This window comes from Larus michahellis, chromosome 2, assembly GCF_964199755.1.
Source record: "Larus michahellis chromosome 2, bLarMic1.1, whole genome shotgun sequence".
Lineage (NCBI taxonomy): Eukaryota > Metazoa > Chordata > Aves > Charadriiformes > Laridae > Larus > Larus michahellis.
In genome coordinates, this window is record NC_133897.1 from 112,967,371 (window position 1) to 112,994,927 (window position 27,557).

At 39.3% G+C, this 27,557-nt stretch overlaps 1 protein-coding gene across 11 annotated transcripts in view; it reads left to right on the forward strand.

Moving 5' to 3' along the window:
- Nucleotides 1-27,557, forward strand: part of PIEZO2 (piezo type mechanosensitive ion channel component 2) — a 321,861-nt gene that overhangs the window by 247,604 nt on the left and 46,700 nt on the right. For 9 of the 11 annotated variants that reach the window (XM_074576625.1, XM_074576616.1, XM_074576622.1 and 6 more), the window contains 13 exons: nt 990-1,150; nt 2,100-2,276; nt 2,454-2,579; nt 4,612-4,812; nt 6,569-6,773; nt 6,917-7,018; nt 7,490-7,655; nt 16,100-16,343; nt 17,531-17,627; nt 19,471-19,630; nt 22,088-22,177; nt 24,757-24,878; nt 25,691-25,762. In XM_074576625.1, the coding sequence (XP_074432726.1) occupies nt 990-1,150; nt 2,100-2,276; nt 2,454-2,579; nt 4,612-4,812; nt 6,569-6,773; nt 6,917-7,018; nt 7,490-7,655; nt 16,100-16,343; nt 17,531-17,627; nt 19,471-19,630; nt 22,088-22,177; nt 24,757-24,878; nt 25,691-25,762 (1,923 nt within the window). Of the gene's footprint in view, nt 1-989; nt 1,155-2,099; nt 2,277-2,453; nt 2,580-4,611; nt 4,813-6,568; nt 6,774-6,916; nt 7,019-7,489; nt 7,656-16,099; nt 16,344-17,530; nt 17,628-19,470; nt 19,631-22,087; nt 22,178-24,756; nt 24,879-25,690; nt 25,763-27,557 lie in introns of all 11 variants that reach the window. The other 2 variants (XM_074576624.1, XM_074576621.1) reach the window with 2 other exon arrangements.

Here is a 27,557-nt window from a genome sequence, read left to right on the forward strand (position 1 = left end):
AACTGTGAGAATGTTCTCACAGCACACAAAATCCTTCCTAATCTCCACGGTTCTTCTGAAACTCCTAATACAGTGTGAAGACTTTATGCTAATATATACCAGCCTGGTGAAACAGTTTTATACCCAGCCCATGGCAACTAGCAACTTAGAGAAGCAAACACGGCACTTAGAGAGCACTGTTCAGCATATGTATTGTCATATATACTCATATATAATAGGTGTTGCCACATGCTTGCTCACTGAGGTATTATTTGGGAGGATGGCTTTTTTAGCAAAATACTGTTTGCGAAGGGATACTTTCACCCAACCTCAGGGTCTGAACTTGCTAAAGCTCGCTTTTCAACTGAGAGAAATATCCAACTTGCCTGTTTTGGATGTCTGTCTGGAGATGGCACAAATCACACTCTAGGAGGGTATGCTGTTTGCAAGAAAGTTTAGATAACTCTGACCTATGAAGACATCTATAGTCTAGCTGTCTAAACCCATGTGACAAGAATCCTACTTGTAGTGTGCATGGATCTCTTCCAGGTTGGCTGAAAAGCTTTCTGAATAGTAGTAGTCTCTGCTTTCTGAAAACAGACTAGGCCCATAGCTTCCAAACATCAAACAAAATCCTGTTCTTTCTGAGCTGGATAAGGGCCAGGGATGGAGTGTCTCAGATCTAGTCCCTGGATGGGATCCCTAAGCTTAGGTCCAAAGATACTGAAGGAAAATGAAGCCCAAGAAGGGCTCTGCTAGAGAGGAATAAAAGCAGAATCGGCAAGCAAAGCCTTTCAGTGAATGTGGGTGAGAAGGGAAAGCGCCATAGCTAAATGGGCCTCAGCCGCGTTTTGTCTTAGTTAACCAGTGAGCCATACTATTAACCTCCTTGTCTTACTCTAAGGCCTAGAAAAGAAGTAGAAAGCTCACTGTTGTCTATTGGAGCATTCCTTTTTATAGAGACCTTCTGTTTTTCTCCTCTCAATGGTTCTGCTTGAACATCACTGCAGACTTAAGGAACAAGTGGCATCTGGTGATTGACCGCCTCACAGTGCTGTTTTTGAAATTCCTGGAGTATTTTCATAAGATGCAAGTCTTTGTGTGGTGGCTGTTGGAGCTGCACATCATCAAAATCGTCTCCTCTTACATCATCTGGGTCACAGTGAAAGAGGCAAGTAAACACCCCCTGTTAAAATCACACCCTTGGTGGAGGCTTGTCAGCATCTGCTGTGCAGCAGCACACCCAAGTGTAGGGAGATGCCTTCCTCATGTCAGACATCAGTGAAATTTTGGGATCCAGGTGGACTTGTCAGTTGCTGGGGACCTGCCTTGACATCTTCCACAGTGATAGTCTATCTATCTGCCTAGATATTCTCAGCCTTCCCCCTTTCTCCAGCTATTGTTTTATTAGTCTGATTCTTTGGACTCAAGAATCAATCCTTCCCCTGCTCAAGCAGGCTGTGGGCATCATCCAGGGATGGAGGGTATAGAAAAGGTTTGGGAAGGAACATCTAGGAAAATTACTTAAACTGGGTCTGATGCTGAAGAAACAGGAACATGGAACTATGCCTAAAGAACAGGGGAGGAACATCTTTAGCTGTGCCTTTGCTGTGGGCAGTGCGAGTTCTTTACCTGACATAGCCTTCCTTGAACAGGGTAGTAGGACAGGATCCACTGAGAAACAAAATAAAAAATCCTTTTTGTCACATCTTTGTGGGGAAAAAGGTCAAGAGGATGAAGGTGGGTTCCACAGACACACGGATCTGTATCATCCCTTCTTTGTTTCATGTGTACTAAAGCAGCAGAAACAGCATGTGGTCCTTCGTATTTCATGTCTGTTTGTAGGGTGGGTATGCAGTTACGTGGGTCCAATAGTATTACTATTATGCAGGAGATAAATTACTTCCTAAACTGACTATTAAGTTTTTCTTGCCTCACTTATCACTTTGTGTCTGTGTTATTGTGAATATTGATGTAATTTTTTTTTCAGTATTTTTCTCCCAGTTTCTCTGTGTCCCTTTCTTTTGAATGATTTTTTTTTTAATTACTATGGAAAAGGTCAAACTTTCTCAGTTCTCTTGTTACTCTATGTAATTTCCATACTGTTTTTGTGTTTTCAGGTGTCTCTGTTTAACTTTGTGTTTTTAATTGCCTGGGCTCTTGCTTTGCCATATGCTCAGTTTCGCCCATTGGCATCAAGTATCTGCACTGTTTGGACGTGTGTGATTATTGTCTGCAAAATGTTGTACCAGCTCACATCTATTGATCCCAGCACTTTTTCCAGTAACTGTACATTGGTGAGTACAAGTGCAAATTAAAGAGATTTGACTGCTGTCTTCTTCAATAAAGAAGAGCAATAGGAAGCATATCAAGTACTGAAAAATACAGTTCACCTGATGTGTTATTGTTGATTATCATTCCCTCCCCAAGCAGCCTTAAACTCATTTTTATAAACTGTTGCATTTTCTTTTTAGCCAGGAGAGAATGAAACTAAGGTAAATTTGGAAGAACTCAAAACCTCAGTCCTCTACAGTGGGCCGGTTGATCCTGCAGAGTGGGTTGGATTGCGGAAGTCGTATCCCCTGCTTGTGTATTTAAGGGTAACTCCTTTAATTATCTGTATGTATTGTATTGAGATATTTGTGATGAAATTAGCAATGTCTTTGAAATAAATCATCTGCCACACAAAAAAAATGTAATGCAAGCCATTGATAATAAGGAAGTACAAAGGAGAAGAGACAGCAGAAAGCCATATCTGTTACACAGGACACTTCCAGAAGGGATTCAGTACCAATTAAGATAATCTGCTTGGAGAAGTATGGCTCTCTGACTCTACCATCTGTTAAAAGCACTCTAAGAAATGTGATATTTAAGAACTCTAAGTAATTAAGAGGTACATAGCTTTCAGGTACCAAAGGACTGATGGGTCTAGTTGGAGTAATTGCCTTGAATGACAGTATATGCCATAAGCAGTTAATTTTTTTAAGTGCTTATTCCTTAGTCACAGCTTAGAAAATATAATGAGTTATGGGAATAATTCATTCAGACACTAGTAAATGGATGTCTTTTGTTTTTCTTCTTGTTTTTGGTTGATGCCTGTGAGCAATATTTTATTATTCCTGTCTTGATTAAAAAACACGACTTACAATAAAAATGTGCCAACTCCTGGGGCAAAGCTTGCGTGTCTCTTCTTAATTTAAAGAATCTCCAAAATTTTGTATACACAGTTTAAGGTTGTCAGAAATTTGTTGACTGGGCAACAGCAAGTTTTGATCTAACTAGATTTATTTGTCCTTTCTTCCTTGAGAGCTTACGTCTGTGTGCTTTATTTGTGTAGGGAAGACCTGCCAAGCTCTGGTGGTCAATGTATTAAGCCCTGGTAGTGCATCTACCTCTCACTCCCTTAGCCGTGCACCTCCCAGTTAAGAATATACGTGGGGAGGAGCAATTACTGAGCCAAGAGGTTCTGCATGGAGAGCGAAGTTGCCTAGTGGTGTCTGGTTTGATGCTAGGAGCTTTACAGCTATAAATACTGTCTATAAATACAGAGAATACTTTGGGATGAGACATCGTTCTAGAAGGGTTTTCATTGAGTTAACAAACAAAATGTCTCCTCTACATAGAGGAATTCAGTTCAGTGCTAGACCTGAAGGTCCCAAGCTTCAAGTCTGGGTGTGTTTCTGTTATGTCTCTTTAATAAGTGACAATCAAAATGTCTGCAGTGTTGAGGTGAAGAGCCTATCTATGATAGGTTGTGTAAAACTCTCCCCAACAAGAATAGGAAACCCAGGGAAAGAAAGGAAAAATAACTTCTTGTCAAAAAAACCCCCAAAACTCAAATGAAAAAAAAAACCCAGTGGCACCTGTCTCAGGACACTTTTGTCCCAAATATTTCTCAGTGAACAGAGATCTAGAGATTGCCTCTTCACCTTCAGGGATGGCTTCCTTGAGGGACTTTATCTGAACTGATCTTCTTAGCCAACTTTTGAGTTGGTTAATACCTCTCTTCTATTGAGCATAGGGAAGATCTCCCTCCTGAGAGAAAAAAGAACACGTCAGAGCCGCTCAAGACTGCATCCCAGTCAATCTGGGACAGAATCTTTGGGGCAAAAGGAGCTGTGCCTGAGTGAAGACTGGCAGATAGACTGTTCATTTAAAAGAGTATCCAGGATATATCTGCACTATCCAGCATCCATGCAGTTTTAGGAATTAAGTGCTTGCCAGCTGAACCCATGCAGTGGACTTTGCGTATGGTTGTATCCTCTATCTCCCGCAAAGCAAAGCATGATATCTTAAGAGAAGCTATGAAATACGAGAGGGCACATGGATGGGAGATGCATTTTTCCTCCCCTTTCTTTCCACAACTAGTGTTCATTATAGTATTTTTTAATGAATGTCTTTAAATGTATCTTCTGGAAGTCAGTATGTGTCATCAAAATCCAAGAAGAGATAGAAACCTTACTTTACTTCAATGACGGTAACTGGGAATAGGTGCCAGTGCATCCTGGAGTGCGGAAGTGCTCAATGGTAACATCCATTTGAATGTTCACGGCTTTATGCTTATCAGAAAATTTTATAGCTTCTTGTGGATTTGATTTTTATTTAATATTCTTCTGATTTTGTCTCCCATAGAATAACTTACTGATGCTGGCTATTCTGGCTTTTGAAGTTACAATCTACCGTCATCAAGAGTACTACAGATGTCGAAATAACCTTACCACACCTGTGACTAAAACCATTTTCCATGATATTACAAGAGCACATCTGGATGATGGACTGGTAAACTGTGTCAAGTATTTCATAAACTATTTCTTCTACAAGTTTGGTTTGGAGGTAAATCACTGTATATTAATTTTTTTTTTTAGACTATCATTCCAAACCTTTTAATTGCATTGTTTTCGAATACTAGCTTGAACTACGTTTGACAGCTGGATGCTTCCTAGTTATCACTCATGTTAGACCTTGCCACAGTTGCTATCTGTCTGCTAGTAGTGCCTTTCCTCTTGCTTTTCTGTGTATGTATTATTTATAACTCAACAAAAGGGATAATGGATGGGACAAGGGACAGAACTGAGGCATGCCCTCTCATGCACACACACACAGAGGCAGCCACGGACTGCAGGAGCAGAAGAAGAAAGCAGGGGCTAGCTGTCTCTGTTTAAACAGTTCTAAGCTTCTTTTGCCTCTGGCTGCACAAATGCATCCTTCTTTTTTATACTTGTTACTAGAAATGTTAGCAACCTGCAGGAGCAAGGGCTCCAGCGAAGGTTATTGCTGCTTTGCGCCACTGGTTCTTTCTCCAAAGAACTTTTCAGGAGACAAGAGAAACACAGAGAATGAGGAGAGGCAGGTACAAAGGAGTGAAAGGATTTTTCTGAAGATTCATGATGTATCCTAAATGTCTGGTAGGTGTCTTATTTAGTAGAAGACCTGCTTGTGTGTTTACCAGCAGCAGTGGCCCAGACTGCTGGGGCTTAGGCTCAGCTAATGTATTGCTTCTCTCTGCTTTAGCCAGTCCAGCAGCAAAACAACAGAACTGAACCTGCCTTGAAGGCAAGCTGTGGCTGAACAAGTGCAGCATAAAAAGAAAAGAAGATTCATCTCTGTTCCCTTACCTCATCTGTTTGTTCACAGACACATGAAATTACTTTCAAAAATGTTTGTAAAAATAGTGATATTTCACAAATTTCTGTGGCTATCTGCAGAAGGCAACTCCTAGGCTAATGCATCCCAAATCTAATCATAATGATGCTCTTGCCCTCTCTATAAAACACTATCTATTAAACGTTGGTAGTGTTTAATAAACAGAGTAAACTGTTCACAGCAATTCTGAGGATTAAGAATGAGTGAAAATTAAAATTAAACATCAAGGTATTTCCTTTGGGAAATAAATTTAAACCTCATCCTAATCTGTGGAGAGAGAAAATCAAAATAGTGAAGTGCACTGAATATATGATTCACTATGAATTATTCACTAAGTTTGAAAACTTCATGGCACTGAGTGAAGGGACTACTTTAAGTGGAGCCGGAGAACACAGATGCTCTGGGATGCAGAGCCTTTAGAAGAATGGAGAACTAAATCCGCCTTACAGCAATTGACTGGATTTGTCTATAGCCAATAAAAGTTATATGGTCTAAATCCCTTTTCGTCTGGTTCCCGCATGAGGATACATTTTTGTTGTTATTCTTAATGGTTCCTCTTCTTTTTTGCATCTGTAAGTGCTATCAAAATATATGGCTGTGTAATATGTGCTTTGCTTGGCAACAATTAAACATTTCACATATCGCTACTGTGATGACACTCTTTCCATTCTGTATCTTTAGATATCACATAATGGAAACCTGCTTTAGTGCTGTATTCATGTAGCTGACACTCATAGAAGAGTATTGAAAATTTGGGTTGGTGGGGTGGGGAAGTTTGCTGTTGGAGTGATATGAACTGTTTTAGCATGTTGGTTTGCACAGGGTTTCTGCAGTCAGTCCCAGCACGTGTCTAAGCATTCTGTCAGTATCCAGAATAGTTTATCATTGTTGCATTGACTAACCGTCAGGTTGCAATTGTTCTTATGGTTCCTTACTTCTTTTCCAGACCTGTTTTCTTCTATCAGTGAATGTAATCGGCCAACGAATGGATTTTTATGCCATGATTCATGCCTTCTGGCTGATTGCTGTATTGTATCGACGTAGAAGAAAAGCTATTGCAGAGATCTGGCCAAAATACTGCTGTTTTCTGGCATGCATCATTACATTCCAGTACTTCCTTTGCATTGGCATCCCACCTGCTCCTTGTAAAGGTAAGGACGCTTAGCCTTTATGGACAATTACTGCTGCTTGCTTTTACAGAAGAGTGCTGGAAAATTGATAAGTATTCAGAAGAAAAGGATGAAGTAATTGTTATAAAGTACTGATTGCATTTTTGCATGCTTCTGTCATACAGACTATCCATGGAGAAGTGGTAATGCCAACTTCAACTCCAACATCATAAAGTGGTTATACTTTCCAGACTTCATTGTGAGACCAAACCCTGTCTTCCTTGTCTGTAAGTATTTTAGCACATAGTTGTGAATTTTTTACGTGTGTTTGCTTAAAACATCTGTACAGTGAAATTTGAAGCCAGTCTTTTATTTACTCTTCAGTAGCAAGCTGACATGTTCCGTGGGAGATTGAATACTAAGTGTGGCTTTGTACGTAGCAGAAAAATTCAAATAATTAGTAATTTCTCCATCTGTGTTTTTCTGGATTCCATGTTTAGTGAAGCGGCATCAAAAAGTATGAATTATTTCCCCTTTTCTAATTTATTTCTCAATAAAAATCATAGAAGACGACAGGTAAAAAAAAGAAAATACATTAATGAACTTCAAACTGGTGTTAAATGTGTTGAAAATAGCACAGTCTTGGAGGTTCAAAGTGTGGGAAAACAGTCTGGTAACTACATTATAATATATCATCGCCACTTCGTACACCTAAGTTAGTGACTGAATTTTTCCTTCCAACCACTGCGTTCTCCTAGATGATTTCATGTTGCTGCTGTGTGCATCCTTACAAAGGCAGACATTTGAGGATGAAAATAAAGCTGCGGTACGAATCATGGCTGGAGATAATGTGGAAATTTGCATGAATCTTGATGCAGCATCTTTTAGCCAGCATAATCCTGTTCCTGACTTCATTCACTGCCGGTAAGAACGGAATCTTAAACACTTGGAAAACACAGTGCTTCGTTTTTGTAAAGTTTTCTAGTGTGAAAGTAACTCTCACAGCTTCCAATTTTACTTGGAATTCATATTCAAATATTCATGTATGTTCCCGTCTTGTAATATACTTTTCACTGCTGTATGAGACAGCAGACAGTTAGCTTCTGAGTAGTCAGCTTCTGGTTCAGAAAAGGGCAGATGAAAAACAAGTCTTCCTAACTCTGATGATTGTTTTAAGTTCTCCCCAGAGGGATGTTCAATGATAAATGATACCTCCATATCCTGGGTTGCATCAATAGAAGCGTGGCCAGCAGGTCAAGGGAGGTGATTCTGCCCCTCTACTCCGCTCTGGTGAGACCCCATCTGGAGTACTGCTTCCAGCTCTGGGCCCGCAACATAAGAAGGACATGGATCTATTGGAGCAGGTCCAGAGGATGGCCATGAAGATGATCAGAGGGCTGGAGCACCTGTGCTATGAGGACAGGCTGAGAGAGTTGGGGTTATTCAGCCTGGAGAAGAGAAGGCTCCCTGGAAACCTTGTAGTGGCCTTCCAGTACATAAAGGGGGCCTATAAGAAAGCTGGAGAGGAACTTTTTACAAGGGCATGTAGCAATAGGACAAGGGGTGATGGTTTTAAACTGAAAGAGGGAAGATTTAGATTAGATATTAGGAAGAAATTCTTCATTCTGAGGGTGCTGAGAAACTGGAACAGGTTGCCCAGGGAAGTTGTGGATGCCCCATCCCTGGAAGTGTTCAAGGCCAGGCTGGATGGGGCTTTGGGCAGCCTGGTCTAGTGGGAGGTGTCCCTGACCATGGCAGGGGGTTTGGAACTAGATGTTAAGGTCCCTTCTAACCCAAATCAGTCTATGATTCTATGAAATTTGCCTGAAAGCATGTATTATTCCCTCCATGAATGCTCTGTAGGGCAGTGTTTACAGTGGACTTTAGCACCTGAGTGGCTTCCCCCAAAACACAAGCATGTTAGCAAGAATCCATTGTAGTCTGAACTTGCCCATGTACATGTTTAATCCCACAAACTCATCAGTCATGTCCTGCTGAGTTGTTGTCTAAGTACAGTCAAAATAATACTCTAATATAAGAGACTGTCCTTTGTGCTATTTCATCTAGGCATAAGAACCTTAAAAGTGTCTTGGGAGGACAAGTGGTGTGTCTTGCTGTTTCTCAATATTGCATGTAAGGTTGTTCAAGAAGGTGAATAATATAAAAAGGGGGCAGAGCCTGAGGCAGTCTGTTCTGGATGATCGTGAAACAATGGAGCCATTCCTCTGTGATCATTTCAGCAAACATGGATTAGCTCAGCTCTTCTGGTTTGTGCTGGGCATACTCTTAATTGAAATTGTCTCTGAAAGTTTGATGCAGTTTTACAAGAATAGCTGTGAAGAGTAAGATTTCTTAGCTATTGTGTTTTGTCAGACTAGGTGTTTGTTTTTTGAATGCATGTTACCAACAGATGTCTGAATGTGAAAGGAATTTAAAAAAATGAACTAATATCTAGCAAAATCTCCCTTTTGCTAATAGACCTTTATTTATTTTACCAGAGAAGTGCTATCACCAGAAGCCCTTCTCAAGATCTTTAAGCTGATCCTACTGTTTCTGTTAGAAGTGGTGGCCAAATGTGTCTTGAAATAGCTTTGAAGAGGAGACCATTGAAACACATTCAATTGACTCATTTGTCCAGAGATTTATAGTCACTTCTGCGGTGAAGAGTTCTCCTCCTTGAGTATTTCCAGTCTACACTGTGGACCCAGTAACAAGCAGAAAGAGAGAAGTCATAATCTCTGTTCAAAATGCTCCATCAAGTGGGGATGCTTTCCAAAAGACATTTGGTTGTAGGGGAGGATTGCCTGAGTTTTTTTCTCGCCACTGAGGTGTTGTCCATCTTAGCAAAACCTAAGACAGCAGTTGCATCAGGCACACTGACAAAGACCATCACTGGTGACACGGTTGCTGGCAGAAAGAAAAGATCAAATTTTCCCTCCCTAATCCAGAAAAAAAAAAACATTGTGAAAAAAATCACTAATGATGAGACTGTGTTTTAAGGCCATCTTCAGAAGGGCAAAAGAGGCAAAAAAATCACTGCTTTTTAAACAGCCCCTTTGGCACCTATCAGATACCAGTTCCCTTGTATCTGATAGGTATTTCTGGTTTTCTGTAGAAGATATTCCCAAATGGCCAAGCATGAAAAGTTTGAAGCACAGTGGATATTCTTTGAAGATTTTGGATGGGAATCAGAGTCAAGTTTATAATGGAAAGTAAAGTCCAAGCTGAACTGGCCTGCTGCCTCTCCACAATCCTTTGGGTTGAGTTCTGTGTTTTGATTTGTATGCATGGTATGGATCAGCTTGAAGTCATTGGTGGCATCACATCCATTTAAACATACTGCTTGGCATGTGCTGACAAAATAGGCCTGTGTATAGATGATTAATGATATGCAACCGTTTAATTGGGAGTTTGCAACTTGTATTAAGCAGTAAGAAGCCTGTGGAGAGTACAAACAAACAGAAAATCAAAGAATCCCGTTAGTAGTGGTGAGCTGAACAAATAAACTGGGTTCACTTTATACTTGTTCCAGCTAAATACGGAAATCTGTGCGACTGTTTCATGTGATAGTTTTATGTTGTGTGAATAAGAAGTAGAATGAAAAGAACGAGGCAGAGAAAGAAGCAGAACAGGGACATTTTAGTTTGAAAAATCCATCAAATGAATAGAAAACCCATTAATTTCAGGAACAGAGGAAATTCCTGTTTATGATATCCTTTCTTGTAGAGGCTCGGGCAGGTAAGCTGTAACTTTTTTTTTATTTGTCCTGTTAGCTTCCTGAATCTGTAATGTACTTGTAGAATGGTGTATGTAGGTATAAACAGACCTTTCTTTAGTATGAGTTGCATAATATATCTTGTGTTGTTGATGGTATCTTTCCTTTCTTTGAGCCCTTCAGTGCTTTCACTATGATGCAGATTTTCCCAGGCTTTAGATGATGTTATTTTTGAGAGGTTGCACTGTGTATATGCAATCTTAAATGCCTAATTTGCTTCAAAGAAGCTCCAGAGAATGGCTGGACAGTCTCTTAGAGTGACTGAATTTTTTATTAGGGATTATAAATCTTTAAAAAGAAGGACTCTCAAGCTCTGGAGAATTCACCGAAGATATACCTCAGAAGAAAATGTATGTATCTGGCCTCCATCCAGGACAATTTGGAACTGAAAGGACTTTGTCTAAAAACATTTCTTGCACTTTGCCACAGAAGTTTCAGAATGGTCTAAATATTTAGTAACATGGACAAGAAGTTGCTTCAAAGCTTATCCAAGCAAGTGAAATGAAAAATGAAAAACTTCTCCAGAAGTCAGTCAGAAAGAACCAAATAAATAAGTGAAGACAACCTGGTTATGAATAAATTACAAAGCATAAAAAAATTAGTGCCTAGTATTCATGTGTTTTCTGAGAAGCCCGATGTGCATTTACTGCCATGTAAAAGATGTAGCCATTGCGGACTGAATCACCCTTTCTGATACGTCTCTTCCCTTGAGAAGATGCCAGTTGGTCAGTGTTCTAGTAGGCATGGATAAAAAGCTTTTAACTGCAGTATGAACAGTGGCAGAAAAAGAGCATATTTCCAAATGCTTAATTTTCTTCTCTCTGGAGAAATACTTGAGCTCAACAATGATAAATACAGTCTAAGGAAGAGATTTCCTGAAATTTTCATGTCTTTCCACCCCCAGATTTCTCAGGGGACGTGTGCTTGACCCCAAGGGAGAGCACAACCAAAGACCGTTGAAACAGAAATAAAAATGAAGAACAGAAGTAGGAGCTTTTAAAATGAAACAGGATTTAAAGTGACTTCACTGAGGATAATCCTTTCCCACAGTCTCTAGTGCTGGAAAATCCTTGTTTCAGTTCCCAAGCAGTTTTCAGATGTTCTCCTTGATGTTGACAGGGAAAAAAATCGGGGATTTTAATCTACTTTTTTCCTCTTAAGAGCCAGTCATTGAACTATCCCCTTTAATACCTGCACCCTGGGAACCACCACCAGGTGAGTCAGGTGAAGTCTCTCAAAGGCAGCTGTGATGCCTTTCTTGGAACTACACTTCTAACTTAGGTTTGTGAGAGAGGATCTGCAAATCATCATTACATGCTTCCTATCATATTTGTTGTATAAAGCAGATAAACATTTTGTTGCTAATAAAACGAGCCTCAACAAATGACACAGTTATGGATTTGGGATTTTTTAAAGCAGATGGAAGCATGAAGGAAAGACCTTACTGGTAAGATAGTGAGACAGTATCAGTCCTACAGACGACTTGACAAAGATAGTAGGGACTAAGACCCAGAGAATCTTCTACACTAAATTTGAAGAGGTCTATTGAAATAAGTGAGCTAATTTTCAGAAGGTTCGATGCTGCTATTGGCAAAGGGAAAAATCAGTGAAGCTGCCTTCTGAAGGCTGAAATAAATAGAGCTACCGGGAAAGGCTTTGGGGATGGAGACTTGGTGAGAAATTAGCAATGTTGGGTTTAGAAGGGGAAATGAATTGTGATGCAGGGTCACACAGGCTGCTAAGAATGTAAGGAATAGGAGATAGGGAAGAGGGGGAAAGGAAGAGGTATGTGTAGGGATAATACACCTAGAGGAGAGGGTAGTCATCAGAAGAGGGCTGTGGGAAGAGCTTCCGGGTTTTGTGGAGGTGGGTAGCCACGCTCAAAGCAAAACAGGTGGTTGATAAGGGAAGGCAATGAAGCGACATAACAGCAGGTCCTCCAGCATGAAGAAGCGTTGAGTTGTATTGGTAAGTGCAACAGCACAATAGGCACTCTCCACTGTGTAAGCAGAAGTGTGTTCTTTCCCTGAACTTCAAAGTGCTGACTGAGGACAAACACTTTTCCTCAAAGGGGTTATTCACTGCAGCATCAGCACCTCTTGGTGCTTGCAAACAGAGGGCTGGACACTAGACAGGCCGCAGCCATACACATCATTTAGCATGCCGGGAAAACATCTACACCTAGGGCAATCTTTTTGCAACAGGCTCGATTGTATTACAGTTAAAAATTAATTCCCGTGGAAATGAAATATTGAAGCAATGCTTATAAGACTAATAAAGCTTTAGTAAAGAAAAGCAGATAATTTGATATGGAGAGACATCTGAGGTTAGAATAGCTTTGATGGATGGGTGGAATGAACTTCAGACTTTATCTTCCTTGGTTTTGAACAAAGTGATATAGTAAATTTTTCCAAAATATTATCCAAAGTATCAGTGGGTTCTGCTAATGACACAGTTGGCAAATCAACATTTTTTATTTTTCATTCATCTTTCAGGTTTCTTCTGTGTAATTTCTCATTCAGAGTTTATCATGCTACAAAAAGCCATAGTTTGATGCTCTTGGTACACTGTTGTAGTGGCTAATCTTCCTCAGATGTGTGGCTGTATTCCTGGCCCCCAGCTCCACACTCCCACCTTTGCATTCATCACACCAGCAGTGGGTTGGTTCATAGGCTGAATGGTCAGAAAAGTATCCCTTCCTTCTCTCCTCCCCCCAAAATAAATAGGCTTTTGAAAATTTGCTTCTTGAAACCAATTCAAAGAGCCAAAGCCAAAAGAAGGGGCTGGAACACAGAGCTGAAGGGATGAAGGGGAGTGGGACTGTCCCCCTTTGGAAGCAGCTGCTCAGATTTCCTAGGTGTATTGTCAAATACCACATCCTGAGGGTGGCCTCTCCTCTCTGTGACTGGATGTAGATTTAAAGACCACTTAGAAGATGAGGTTTGGAAGGTTTACATGGCATTAAACTAATGATCTGTGTGGTCTGCAGTGAAAGCATAAAATTATGGTATATGCTATCCAAGACTAAGCATTTTCTACTGTCTGTTTGAAGAAGTTTTCCAACAGAGGGTGAGCACCCTTGCTGACCTTCTGGGTTTCTGTAGGGCATTTTTAGCTGTTGGGGTGGCTTTGTGCTTCAGCTTCCCACTGTTGCATTATAATCTCCAGAGCAAGGACCTCCTCAGTTCCTAATTTTCTGGGGTTTGGGGCAGAATTTTAAGATTTGCATCTGAGAATATGTCAAGTGATTTGAGAGGCGGTACGTTGAGAACTCCCCTGCCAAGACATGTCTTTTTTCGTGCTATTACAGCACTTGACCTACCTATATCATTCTGAACAATTAATGAAAATTAGAGGGATGTGTGACCCCACACTGTAACAGACAAGGAGATTTGGCATATTGCAACTAAAAGAAGTGTGATTTCAGGAATATTTTTATCTACCTGAGACTACTCGAGTGTAGTTCTGTCCATTGTGTTCAACATGGCATTGTTCTTAGGCCAGCACAGAGGTACCTGGGATGGTTGATGCTATTCATTGGTTAGGTGTGCCCTGGGTAACTTGTTCAAACACCATTTTGTAAGGTGTCCACTCCAAGATGAAGTCTTGAGAGCCATTTTTATGGTTGGGCTTGCTTGTAATTGCATATTTCCATCTTTAAGAACTACATCATTTGTTACTTGACACAGTTGTATTGCCTCCTGCCTTTTGAGATGCTTTTCTTCACATCCTGTATTGCTGTTCATTTGGGTTAGAGATGTCCAATGCTATTATATTTAATGTATATTTTGAAAATGAGAAGAATGACTGTATTTACTGTTTTAAATGACTGCTTAAATGTAGCTAATTGTTAACATTATAGTGAAAAAATAGGTAAATTATTGTTTTCCTTTTCATATTCTCTCTAATTTCTGGATTTTTTAATCTGAGAGTGATATCGGCTGTTGGACTGCAACTCAACCATGTGTATATGTTGTAAAGTTTGGATCCAGCCAGCCCCAGTTGTCTCTAAGAGTCAGAGCCCACTTTTATTGAAGAGTATTAAGATAATTCTTGTTCGTTTGATCAATTCATTTCCATTTTGGACTTTTCGCAAAAGATGCTGATGCATTTTGTTGGTAGCAGAGGACAAGATTTTTGAAATGTCGCAGTTGTTAGAGCAGTGTCAGGAAGGTGACCTCTTCCTAGCCATCCTGCACATCAATAGGTATTATTAAAGAAACACCAAATATTGTGGTCGGTTTTTTTCTGGAGAAACAATGAGAGCACCATTTCCAGTTTATATTAAGTTAGTGAAGACCTGTTCAACTGATGTCTTCCGCTTCTTTAGTTTTCCAGTGTGAAGATTCTTTGTTAACGTTTTATCTCCCCAAACCCAGTAGCATCTCTCAAGTCATGACATTTTTAGATTTCACAGGCAGTAGTCCATAAATTTCTTAAATGTTTGTGGGAAATAAACGTGAAGGGGCTTTCTCGTTACCTTTTGCTAAATGCCTCTCTGGTTGGCTTCGGCAAGTGAAACGTATAATACAGGCCTATAAATGTAGGACTATAAATACATACTCCTAGAAAGTTCTGAGCCTGAGAACATCAAGCAGCAGGGGCCTTTTTATGTGGCTTCATACAGTGCATTTAGTTCATTTACTCCTTACATGGTTTGGCTTAGGTATATGTGTAGTCCTATAGTGCTGTCTCCCTGCCTGGTTTCCTGACAAACGTAGTTTCAAATGTAGCCTGGGTGAACAGACCCTGAAAACACAGTTACATCTGGAATCCAAACACTAAATGGGGGGAAACTAAGAATTAGTTGGTTTTGCACTGTTTAGCTATATGTAGTATTCAGTATTACCTTTGGCAGATATTCTTATTTGAAAGCTCACTGGGTCAATATTAAGTCAAGATTTTAAGGAATCTGAAAATACCAAATTGTTTCTCACTCTTTCCCACTGTGGGCCAGGCTGATTTCAGATAGCTCTGTCTTGTAGCTTCCTGGCAAACGTTTCAGTAAATTCTATCACATTTATGTTCTGTAGAAACCTTTTATCCCTCAAAACTTTTACAGTTGATCTCCATTGGAGACGGATATTTTTAGCAGCTGTCTCTGAAAACTAGGCTTTTAACCAGACTGAATTCCCTAGTAGTCATCAATAAATACAAAATTGTTTGCAGTGGAGTACTGTAGCTGGCCTTTGAAGATAAATTTGATATAGTATTGCTGAGACTTCTTAAAAGTTGATCTCAGATAGCTTTTAAATTGCACTATGTAGCATTGCCAGATAATATCACTCTGTCGCAAAGTTTGGTGAGAACATGTTTTCCCCCTGTTCATGATACAAGGCTTGATCCTGCATGATGCAAAGTGCCTTGACTGGGTGTAGCAAGGTGCTTACGCACATGAATGAGCTAGAACTGAGTGTATGAATGAGCTAGACCCACTGACCTTGGTGTTAGTCTTCAGCAGGTGCCCGAATGCTGGAGTGGGATGAGAATGCTGAGCAGACCTTAGGCACAAGTGTCAACCAGTAGCACAGGTAGAGGAAAGGTAGCACTGCCCTCAGAAAATGCTAACTTTTTCTCCTTCTTTTACTTCCAGGTCCTACTTAGACATGTATAAGGTGATAATATTTAGTTACCTCTTCTGGTTTGTGCTTACTATAATCTTCATAACGGGAACCACGAGGATCAGCATATTCTGCATGGGCTACTTGGTAGCCTGCTTTTATTTCCTTCTCTTTGGTGGAGATCTGTTGCTGAAGCCCATCAGGAGCATTCTGCGTTACTGGGACTGGCTGATTGCCTACAATGTCTTTGTGATCACAATGAAGAACATCCTCTCGGTAAGCAGCTGCTGCCACTCCTCTGCCGTCGGCACTTTGGTTTCATTGGAAGTGTGCACAGTGCATTGAGTGGTCATTAAAAATCCTTTTTCAGGACCACAGCCTTCTGCAAGCACAAAGCAGGCTCCATTTTAATTCAGAAACTGCAAGTGCATATCCAGGGAATGGTAATGCATATACATTATAGGAAAATGTGCACCCTTGTATTCAGTTGGGCTCTGTGAAAGCTCACAAGCTATTTTCAAAGGGCCAGGTTCTGGTTTCTTTGCCTCGTAAAGTCTCTCCATAGAAGTCTAGTGAAAATCACAGTGGAATGAGAAATGAGTAAGAAGTGCAAGATTAGTCATACCATCGATAAATATTAAACCTTTTATTTAAAACTAGAATTTTCAAGCCATTTTCATGCAGTAGTCATGTGATGTCACGTAATTAGTGAAGTTGATTACAAAATTACAAACTGCGTTCCCGTTTCCTTTAGAACTAACGTGAAATTCAGGTGAAAACATATATTTGATAAATAAATGTCAAATCCTTCTGCAAAATGTTAAAGGTTTTCTTACATTAGTTAACTCTTCAGATTGTTGCAGTGGCACTGATAGGTGATTGAGACAAGCCAGTAATTTAAATCTTTTGGAAAGATAAATTTAGATTTAGTCCTGGAAATTTCTTTTTAGCTTTGAACATTTTTAGTGCTGGACTGAAAAAAGCAGACATTTTTCTTTTTACATTTATATAAGTCACTGTACTGAAATAAAATTGATTTATGGGTGGTTTGAATTTGCAAATGTTCTAAATGCTTACATATGTGCTTCATTTTATGCTTGGGAATTCAGTGGAGCTACGCGTGTTAATCTTGTCCATGTATGTTTGCAAGATTAAGTCAGTGATTTATAAAAGTTGCTTAGCTGTCGCTTTGCATCACGTGCCAGACGTATCACTTTCTCTGCAAAAACACAAGCAAAACTCACATAACATCCTATCTCACTGATAATCCAAAGAACAAATTCTTGCTATTTAAAAGTGGTGTGTGTCACTGGTAAAGACAGTCTTGCTTCTATCTCTGTTTTACTAATGAGATATAATGCAACCAATGGCAGTCACAATATTCTCAGGTAATGTAAAGAGGTGCAATACTTTTCTTATTTCTGCTATGTTTTGTTATATGAAACTGCTCTTTTACTTTTCAGATAGGAGCATGTGGCTACATTGAATCATTAATTAAGAATAGTTGCTGGTTGATTCAGGCATTTAGCCTGGCTTGTACAGTTAAAGGCTACCGCATTCGTAAGTATAGCTCTTTTTTTTTTTTTTTCACAATTTTCTGTAAATAATCACCTTCAAAATATTCTACCATATTTAAGTTGTGTCCCCTCCTGACATATCACCTTGTGAAAATATCATACCTGCAAGTTCAGTTGATACATATTGACCAGCAAGAAAGAATATTGAAAATAGGTCATAGAACCAAAGGAGATACATATACTGAGAGAACTATCAACACCACCACACAAATAACCTAAACCACCGTTTGCTGTACATGACCAATTTGGTGATACCAGCACTTAAAACTGTTTCCCTGTCTATGCAGGTGATGTGACACCTGAGGGTATGGTTTCACTGTACAACTTGAGCTCAAATGTCAGCTCACCATCACTGCAAGGGGAGGGCACCTTTACCCAGCTGCTGACTCCCGCTTCTCCCTGTGTGCCAGGTCTTAACGTTCAGTTGCTCAAAGGGTAAACCAGTTCAGCTCACTGAAATGGCAAGAGGCTAAGCCAGCATAAAAGCGGTGATTTTTCGCAGGCATAGTGAGTTCAGGCAATTAATTATTTTTTTTTACAATTATTCTCATGTTTGTGGCGGTAACAGGGATGGCGTGGATAGCGTATGTGGATGGAGGTGAGAAGGGGGGAATGAAGCATGGAGAGCAAGAAACTTCACCTCTCAGTGAGCTATTAATTTGGCTCCACTTTGTCCTGACACCCTGGATTGACAGTTTGAAAACACCTGATTTTTTTCAGGGCTTTTGCTGAATTTGAAGAACAGTTTCATCCTAGTGAGTCTGCAGCAAAGTTCTGAATTCCTGTCTTCATGTCTTATCCTAATAGATAACTGGGGAGTAGGGGAAAAGAAAGGAAATATGAAGACAGAAATTCACAAGATAAGTGGTGCCTGGTAGTTCTTGTATTATGCAAAACTTTTTGAGCAGCAACAGAAACTTAGACACAGGTTTCTGACTGCCCAGGGGACGGGCACAGAAGGCTTTGAAGCTCTTGGAGCTTGACCTTCCAGACCTGTTAGACTGGCTTGCTTGATTGTAAAGCCAGCTTCGAGCCAGAGCCTGTCCCTTGAGTCCTTCTACTCCCTTCTATAGGGCAGCATAGGCCATTTAGTTTATAGTCTAGCTCTACAAAACCCAGTTTTAATTTTTTAATATCCCCAAGAGAATTGTCTTTCAAAGAATAAAGAAAGGAAGAAAGAAAGAAAGAAACAAATAGCCCAAGCCAAAATCTAGAGGTAGGAGGAATGGGATTTCCTCTCTGCCTGTCTCCTCCTACCCCAAAGGAAGCAGTTTTGTGGTTTCAAATATTTTTTCTCTTATGCAATGGAAAGAAACATTGAACTGAGTTTTGGAGAGGGAAAATAAAAATATTAGGTGGTGGCAGTTAAAAAATTATTTTGACAAAAATAAAACACTTCTTTCTCATGTTGATAGTATTCTTAACAGAAAAATGAGACAAAAAGTCATTTTGAAATGAAAAAAAATTGAAACATGCCATTTTACAAAATAATGAAATCAAATATTTCAGGCTAACAAAAGTACTTTTTTCCCTTTTTTGTTTTCAAGTACTTATTAGGATTGGGTGAATTTGTTTGCAAATTGCATTTTTGATGAATTCTCAGTTTTCATGGTATATCATATTGTTAGAAGCTTTCCAGTTAGCTGTAAAAGAAAATATGGTGTACTTCAAATGGAAATACATGTCAGTTTTCCTAAGTTTTCCTAAAAATCTAATTAAATTACCTCAATTCAAATAATTTTAAAGGCTAAGATTATTTAATTGATTAAACATTATAAAAGAATACTTAGTACAGCAGTCCTTATGCTGATGGTGTCTTTTTCCAGCAACCAACGATCTAGATTGTAAACTGCCCAGTGGAGAAGCAGGAATCATTTGGGACAGTATATGTTTTGCTTTCCTGCTGCTGCAAAGAAGAGTCTTCATGAGTTACTACTTCCTGCATGTGGTTGCAGATATAAAAGCTTCTCAGATCCTAGCATCAAGGTAACATAAAGTTTTAAAAAATTAAATGAAACAGCTCAAGTCTCTCATGGCTATGGTACTTATTTGTTTATGATAGGTAGTACCAAGAGAGTCCTTTAACATTGATTTAAACAATCCATGCTAAATTCATAATTGCAAACTCAACTCTGAAGAAGCTCACATGAGAAAACAAAATAATTGAGAATCTGATAGAAATTAAGCCATCTTTCCTACCAAACACCATCTTCTGCTCTCAAAACCCTTATTAAAATCTGTGAAAGTTGATGTGTTTGCAGCATTCTCTCAATGTCAATATGTACGAGAGTGAATGCCAGAGTTTCTAACCCTTGGAAAGAAATCACTCTGCTATCAAAGCCTTTTCGAGACAATGGGCCTTAGAAATCACAACTCCAGAAATGGCACATGATAAAAAATACAGGAAATTTATGACATCTGGCTTGGGAAGACCATCAGGAAGATACTTGGGAAGCATCACATCACTGAACACTGGCTAGGTGTGGCAAGGAAGTATCACCCTCTTTGGGCCTGTTACTTATACTCTCCCACAAGCACCCACTCATAGCTATCACTAGCACAACCATTCTGTTTTTTATTAAGAAGGCAGATCAGAAGTGAAATTCTGGTTTTAATTTCAGTAAGATTTTCAAGGAATTACTTTTGTCAATATTGGATTAAATGTGTTGTGGCTTTATTTTTCCCAAAAAGCATATGGATATTAATTTCTGTCTGTGTTTGAGGGCAAAATTTGGTTTGCATGTCCTGAAAGGAAGTATTTTTATCTTCCTGTTCTTCCTCCTCCAGGGATTACTTTTAAAAGGGGAAATGTTTAGATGCCCATGCTGAGTAAAATTCACCACTGTAAGCAGTACTACCAAAAGACCTACATCTCCATCCCATGTTGCCTCTCTCAGACTTTTGCTCTGGGGTGAATTTCACCGATGATGCCCCAGATTGCTGGCTACCACCTTTTTGTAGCTTTTTTTGTTCACAGTGAAAATAGCACAAAGCAAAATCATGAGTATCAAAATGCCTCCTAAATTGGAAAGTTAGCATCCAGAAGGAAAGAGCAGGCTCATGTAAATGGCACTGGGCTGGGGTGGAAGAAACATGTTTGGTTCTTACTTCCAGCTTTGTGCCTTTTGGTAAGCTACTGAACATACCCAGGCTTGAGTTCTCCAGCAGCAGAAGTGGGGACATTCTGGCCTGTATCAGGAACTTTGTAAAGCTAAATGTATTAATGACCAGGAAATGCCAAGATACTACAGGAAGGAGGGTAATATAGTGATATAATTAACTTTTTTAGTTAGCTACTTGCCTTGCTAAAAGCCAAGCTTTGAATTTACGTGGACAATGGAGAAGGTCAGGTTAGGATTCAGACAGCATGGTCTGAGCCTTTCTCCTAGTTAAAGTTAATATTATGAAATACAAATACCTCACCTAAATAAGATTAAATTGTGATTCAAACAATAGAGATGAGGATCCATTGACAGTTTTCAGTGGTCCATAAGAATTTAGGAATGATCAAGTTGCTAAGGAGAACATGTCCTTCTTTGTTTACTTTACCATGCTTTGATACAATAGTGATAGCCAGTCTTGATTGTATTCCTTTGAAAAAATGTAGCTGTGGTTATCCTGCCTATTACATGGAAGAATGATTAATCTTACAGAAAACAATGTTGAAAAATAAATTAGAAGTAGAATTCTGAAACTATGCTGTTCTTACTAAATTCCTGACAAAAGAAATACTTTAAATCTCTGCTACCCTTCGAGAGAGATTTCAAGGCTCTTTGGGAGTCTTCAGAGCTGATGAGTGAATAATGAAGAATGGCCAAAACGTGATCTGGACATCCAAATCAATGAATTGATTACATTTCTAATGGAATGGAATTAGAAGCCACATTCTTTTGGCACACAGGAAGCTTGCTCAAGGATTTATGTCGTGAGATTGAAAGCACTGTAGTGCCCCTTTTCAGAGGCTAAAAGTGAAGCTGAAGCTATGCTCATCATGGCCCTGGATAAAGCTGGACTTTTGTTCAGAACTTCCAGGGGGCTGAGGCAGGGGCACAAGGTGATTATAATGCTGAGATGACTATGAAGACCAAATCCTGGAATCCTATGCAAGAAGTCCTAACTTGGCCTTGAACCCACCCATGTTCTGTGTTCTTGAGGACTGGAAACTGAATTCCTTGAACGGCTGCTAGAGGAATTTATAGGCTGAGTAGGGATCACAGTGTTTGGCCCCAGATCTTGAAATAACTGACTGTAAAGAGATTAGTATTCTGGAGTAACTGATTATTTCTTTCAGGCCTTGGATTAGTTCTGGTTTATGCAGATGAGGTTGTGGACAGAGGGAACAGATCACAGAGTTCTCTGTGATTAGCTGACATAAGGGAAACTTAGAAACATTTAATATTTTCTCTCCTTTTTTGCTGTCTTCTGACCCTATTTCTGCTGTAGGGGTGCTGAGCTTTTCCAGGCTACAATTGTCAAGGCTGTAAAGGCAAGGATTGAAGAGGAAAAAAAATCAATGGATCAACTGAAAAGACAGTATGTATTTAATGTATTTTTATATATATATATACACACACATGCACATAGATGTGTATGTATTTCACTGGTTGTTGGTATTTATCTAGCACCTTTTTTTATAGAAATGTTGATTAGGTTTTGAAGTATGATTTTGCAATTACAAAAATTGCTGTCTGGGCATTCAAAGATCTTAGTTATTCCAATATGATGTAGTTTTAGAGTCATCTTCTCCAAAAAGACAATGTATTGCAGAATCTAAACTTTCATTTAAACATAGAATTACATTTCTAGGACCAAAGGTTTTGAGGTTGACATAAAGAGTTAGAGTGGAATGTACTGACTTGGCTGTTCCTCAGTGAGCCTGAAACTGTAATGGAAACAGAGGTTTCCTATAAATCAAAAGAGAACCTGTGAACCCTCCTGCTTATTCTGAAGGTTCTTCTAAACCTTAGAAATCAAGTTATGACAGGTTAAGAAGATCAGCTTTAAGCTGTTCCACACCTGAATGTCATAGCAACATGACCATATAGTCTTCTCTTTAAGAGATTATCTGTATCTGTGCTATATTTTTTCTCTATTAGAGGTCCAGCTCAATTGTAGTTTTGGGTTATCCTATTTTGTGTAATATGCATGCAATGCAGATGAAAAATGGGGGGAAAAAATCTGTATTATTTCTTCTTTCTTCCGCTAATTATCCTACTGTTCCCTCGAATTGTCTTTCCCCCCATCTCTCAGAAAAGTAGGACAGTCAAATGCAAATCCCCTATGTAACTCATGAAAAGGGTAGGCAGATTACTAATCAAAGTGCCACATTAACCCTGGCTTACTTGAAGGTGCAAGCCTAAATGGTTAGAAAATAGGAGACTGAGACACCGGAACTGTATTAAAAAAACAAACAGAAATTGGGCCAGCAAGGGGCCTACTTAGGGAAGCTGTAGTTGAGAGCCACCTAAATAGCCTGAAATCACTATGGGCTAAGGAAGCTGAGTAACATCCTGGCCCTGCTGCAATGAATGACAATATTCTCAACGACTTTAACATTGTTAGGATTTTGGTCTGTATATCTGTATTCCTGGTGGAATTCGCTGGATGCTTGTTGCTTCTGTTTCATTTGTGATTCCTCCTCTAGTGTTTGAGTGCAAAATATTTACGTTTACCTTCACTGAAAATATTTGCACACAGCTTAATTGGCCTGGAGATCCTTTCTCTTTAAACAGCCAATAAGCCACTCCGCTTTCTGTTGGGTGCAGCCAGCATGCTTCTTTAACTACGAAGAGCTTTCAAAGCTCCTCCACCGCCATGCATGAAAAGCCATAACTGCTCCCTAACCAGACGTCAAAGCCCACTCCTGACAGTTTCTTCCACACCTGTGTAACTGAAGAAGCATCAGAGGCTGCAGGGACCATGCTCCCTACCTCCATGCCTGGGGTTTCCCGCCAGATGATGTATTGGGCTGTTGCTGCTGCTGCTCCGCGCATCAGTCAATCTTATCCCAGTTGACAGGATGTGCCTGCCCTGGAAACCATTCTTTTTTGTTAATTCTGCAGAGTTTAAGATCAAGGAGATGAAACTGCTTGCAATAACGCCAAAGCTAATCTATGTTTCTCTAAAAATAGTTTATATTTGCAGGATGTCTGCTTTCAACAATAAAGGGTGCTTGTTTTATTTCATTCAATAATGTGCATCAGTACTTCACACAGCTTAGGCTAGTTAGGGTGAAGAGAACCGTCAGCATAGCCAGGTGTTTTGAACAACCACGTTGTCCTGACTGACATAGTGTAACATCACCAGCAGATGAATGACAGGGAAAGAAATGTAATCATCTATTGAATAATAGCAACTAGCTGAGATGAAAGAGTTTTTCCCTCTGTAGCAGGCGGTTCTTCCCTAACAAATGGACAGATTAATAAAAACATTCAAGTGCATTTTGATCAGTGAAATTGGTGACTCATTTGCTTCTATTGAAAGAACTTTTTTCTGACAATTTTGACTTTTTTTTTACTACAGTTTGTCAAACTGTGAAAATGTAGAAGTCTTTAAAGAGCAGATTGTGCCGACTTTAAAGAATTGCAAGAAGGAGAATTGAAGGCTTGTCTACATCTGGACAAAACTGAACTAGTTTAAGTTTTCTGTATTTCCAGATATGGAAACATCTGTGGGACAAATGAGAGTTAAGGGGTGAAGATGTAGCACAAATAGTGCAGGAGCACCCTGGTTCAGAGTGGCAAGTTTCAGGAAAACCGCTGGATTAGGCAGAAGCCCTTTTTTCTCAGAGCTTCGTTTGATCTCTGTAGCTCCTGACAGCAATTCTTTAAATTTTAAATGATAATAAGATAGTTGAGGGGAAACAGGTAAAACAGCACGCAGCCCCGCTCTCACTGACCAGTGAGTGAACGTCTAGGCTGGACACTTCCAGCCAGCCCCTTCAGAGCCATTTAACTCCTTATGTTTAAGGGCAGGATTAGTGACAATGGATATTTCCTTTAGAAATGTTGGAGTGCATGTGTGTGTGTGTGTGGATGTGCCTAACACATGTTTTTCAGCGTGGGTCAAAAAGGGTGAGGACATACCTCTAATAAGATTATTCCTTTTGCTAGAATGGATCGCATCAAAGCCAGGCAGCAAAAATACAAAAAGGGTAAAGAGAGGATGCTGAGCATGAGCCAGGAGTCCTCAGAGGGGCCGGAGATTCGGAAGGTTTCTGAAGAAGACGACGAAGGTACCATTAGCTGTTGTTGTACCATAATTGCAGTTGAACACTAAGGACCTAATTGACCTAATAGTCAGACAAGTGATAAATTGTTCTTTAAAACTGTCAGCTTGTAACAAGGTTGTTAGCTGAGTATCAGTTTGGAGCTTGATTCAGACAAAGAAATGTGGGATTTTGTACTGCAAGAAGGTTTAGAGAAAATGGTTTGCTTTGAGGTTACTTTTGGTTAACTTCAGGCTGTTGGCACAGAGCTGAATAGCAACAGAGGTTTGTTTTGAAAAAAGTCATTATCTATAAACCGCAGTGTTACAAATAGTAGCATCCAGATTTTTCCAGCAACGCTTTCTGGATGCTGTGAGTTTTTTTTGGTCACTGAAGTGTTTGTATGCTTTTAAGTGTTGTTTAAAACATGGGAACAGATCAAATGATACCTTTCTAGTGCCGCATGTCTAGCACTGACTTGGGATCAGCTCTTACTGGATTTAAAATTTTTGGAGCCTGAAATGTAAGGGGATTTGAGACAAGGGAAAATATTTTCTTCTTGAATTTACAGTCAACTGTGAACTGTATGTTTTAAAACACAAAACTGAACTTTTTAGCTGTTTTAGGGTAGAATGCTGTTTTAACTGCTGCGTAAACCAGATTATTTCTGCTTAGTGGTCATGCTTCTGAATGATTTTAATATTGAATATATTCAGTAGATCTGACATCTGATGTGCTCATGAAATTTTAGGTCTTTTGAGAGAAATTGAAAATTATTAATCAGTGTAAGAAACGTTTCTCATTTTGTAAAATTAATATTTGGACATATTTTATTTTAGGAGAAGCAGACAAAGAGAAAGCCAAGGGCAAAAAAAAGCTGTGGTGGCGGCCTTGGGTTGATCATGCTTCCAGTAGGTTTTCTCAATCATCTTACAAATATGTGGATTTAACCCTTATATCCTTGACCAGAATGAAGGCATTCCCATGACCTGTTTGTTTTATGCCTGATTTTATGATTGTGACTTGATAGAAGGCTTGTTTTTTTCAACAAATGTTTTCTCCTTCCAAATCTTCAAGGAGTGAGTTTAGCCATATTTTGAACTTCTGTGTGTTGGAAGCATAGCTAGCTCATGATACTTTGGGCATTCTTAGAAAAATTTCAAATCAGATAAACATGTGCCAAAAAGAATCTATTTTGGCCTCAGAAGTCTCAACTCCCCCCTACTGCAAAGCACAATGTATCTAAAAATGTGAAGGTGAAGGTTTGCCAATGCATTCTAAGATTAGTCATAATTTCTTTTTCATATACACGCATCATACATCTTTTTTTATGGTTCATCAGTCATTCCACTGTCAGCTGTAGAAATCTGAGTACCGCAGTAAGGCAGCAAGACTGTTCCCAGGACTAGGCTGTGTAGAGCTCAGCTGAATACCTCTGATCACACTTTAATCTATTGTTGATGCCACTTGTTTTGTTGTTTCCATTTGTTTTGTGTTTATCTGAGAGCAAACATATGTTCAGCCCTGTGCACAAGAAATCACTAGCCTGTATCACTCATATAATTGTTTCATTATGATATTTTAATTTGTTTGTAGCCTCGTCCAGGCACACGATGGAGTTCTTCCTATGTTATGGATTGGGTAAAATGAGAAAACTGAGTAGACTGCAATCTCAAATCAGACGTCCTTCTATTGGATCTTTGTTGAAGGAAATCAGACATGAGCTATTCATTAACCTCTGACGATTTAAAAAATATTCAAGTGTATAGCACTGATCAGAGTTAAATATGAATGTCTATATTTCGCCTGGTCATTTAGTTTAAAAGAGTTACTCCAAGTAATACTTTTACACATCTACATACTGCTTCATTTACCTATATGCGTTTATTTATAACTGCAGCATATATATTTGCCAACAGCGTTTAACAGAATGTCATATGCTTATTTCTATCAAGTCACAAGTAAACTGTGCCTCTATTTTTATTTTTCTAAAGGGCACACTGCCACTTTAGAGAGACCTATCCCTTTTCAAAAATCTTACGAAGATAAACTTCTTGCCCTATAGTTTCATGAAGGACAACAATGACAAAACAGATCAAAACTATAATTTGTGACTTTTTACTGTAGAATTTCAAGCTACAGTGATTTTAAAGGAATGGGATATGGTCTCTTGTTTATTCACCACTGGTTTTGTAATAAGAAGAAATGCTCGAAGAGAGACATTGACTTTGGCTTTTACTTATTTCACCCTCATTATTTAATGTTCTCTAGGTGGCAACTTGCATTTTGGTATTTAAACAGTGAGCATTCTTGAAATTATTTACTGCAATAATGCAAAACCTTGTGGGAAGCATCACAGACCCTGATCCTGCAAACAGTGATTGCTTGCCATGTGGCTTGTGTCCACACTCACAGAAACATGGCACTGACAGTAGGTGTTCACAGGCATACAAACTGGAAATAGACTGATATCCCCCGTCTATCCTTTTTGAAACACTGAGCTGTAATTGCAGCCTTCTGCTGTACGTGGCTGTTCATCTCAGTAAATAGGTTTGTGGCTGTGGCTGTATATATGTATATATTGAAATCACTCAAGCTTGAATTTTTATGCCAATTCTGATGTTTAGTTTAGATTTTTATTGCCGTTTTTATACCACTTGTTATGATTTTATTATACAGAAAGGTACCTCATTTTGTATAGCATAG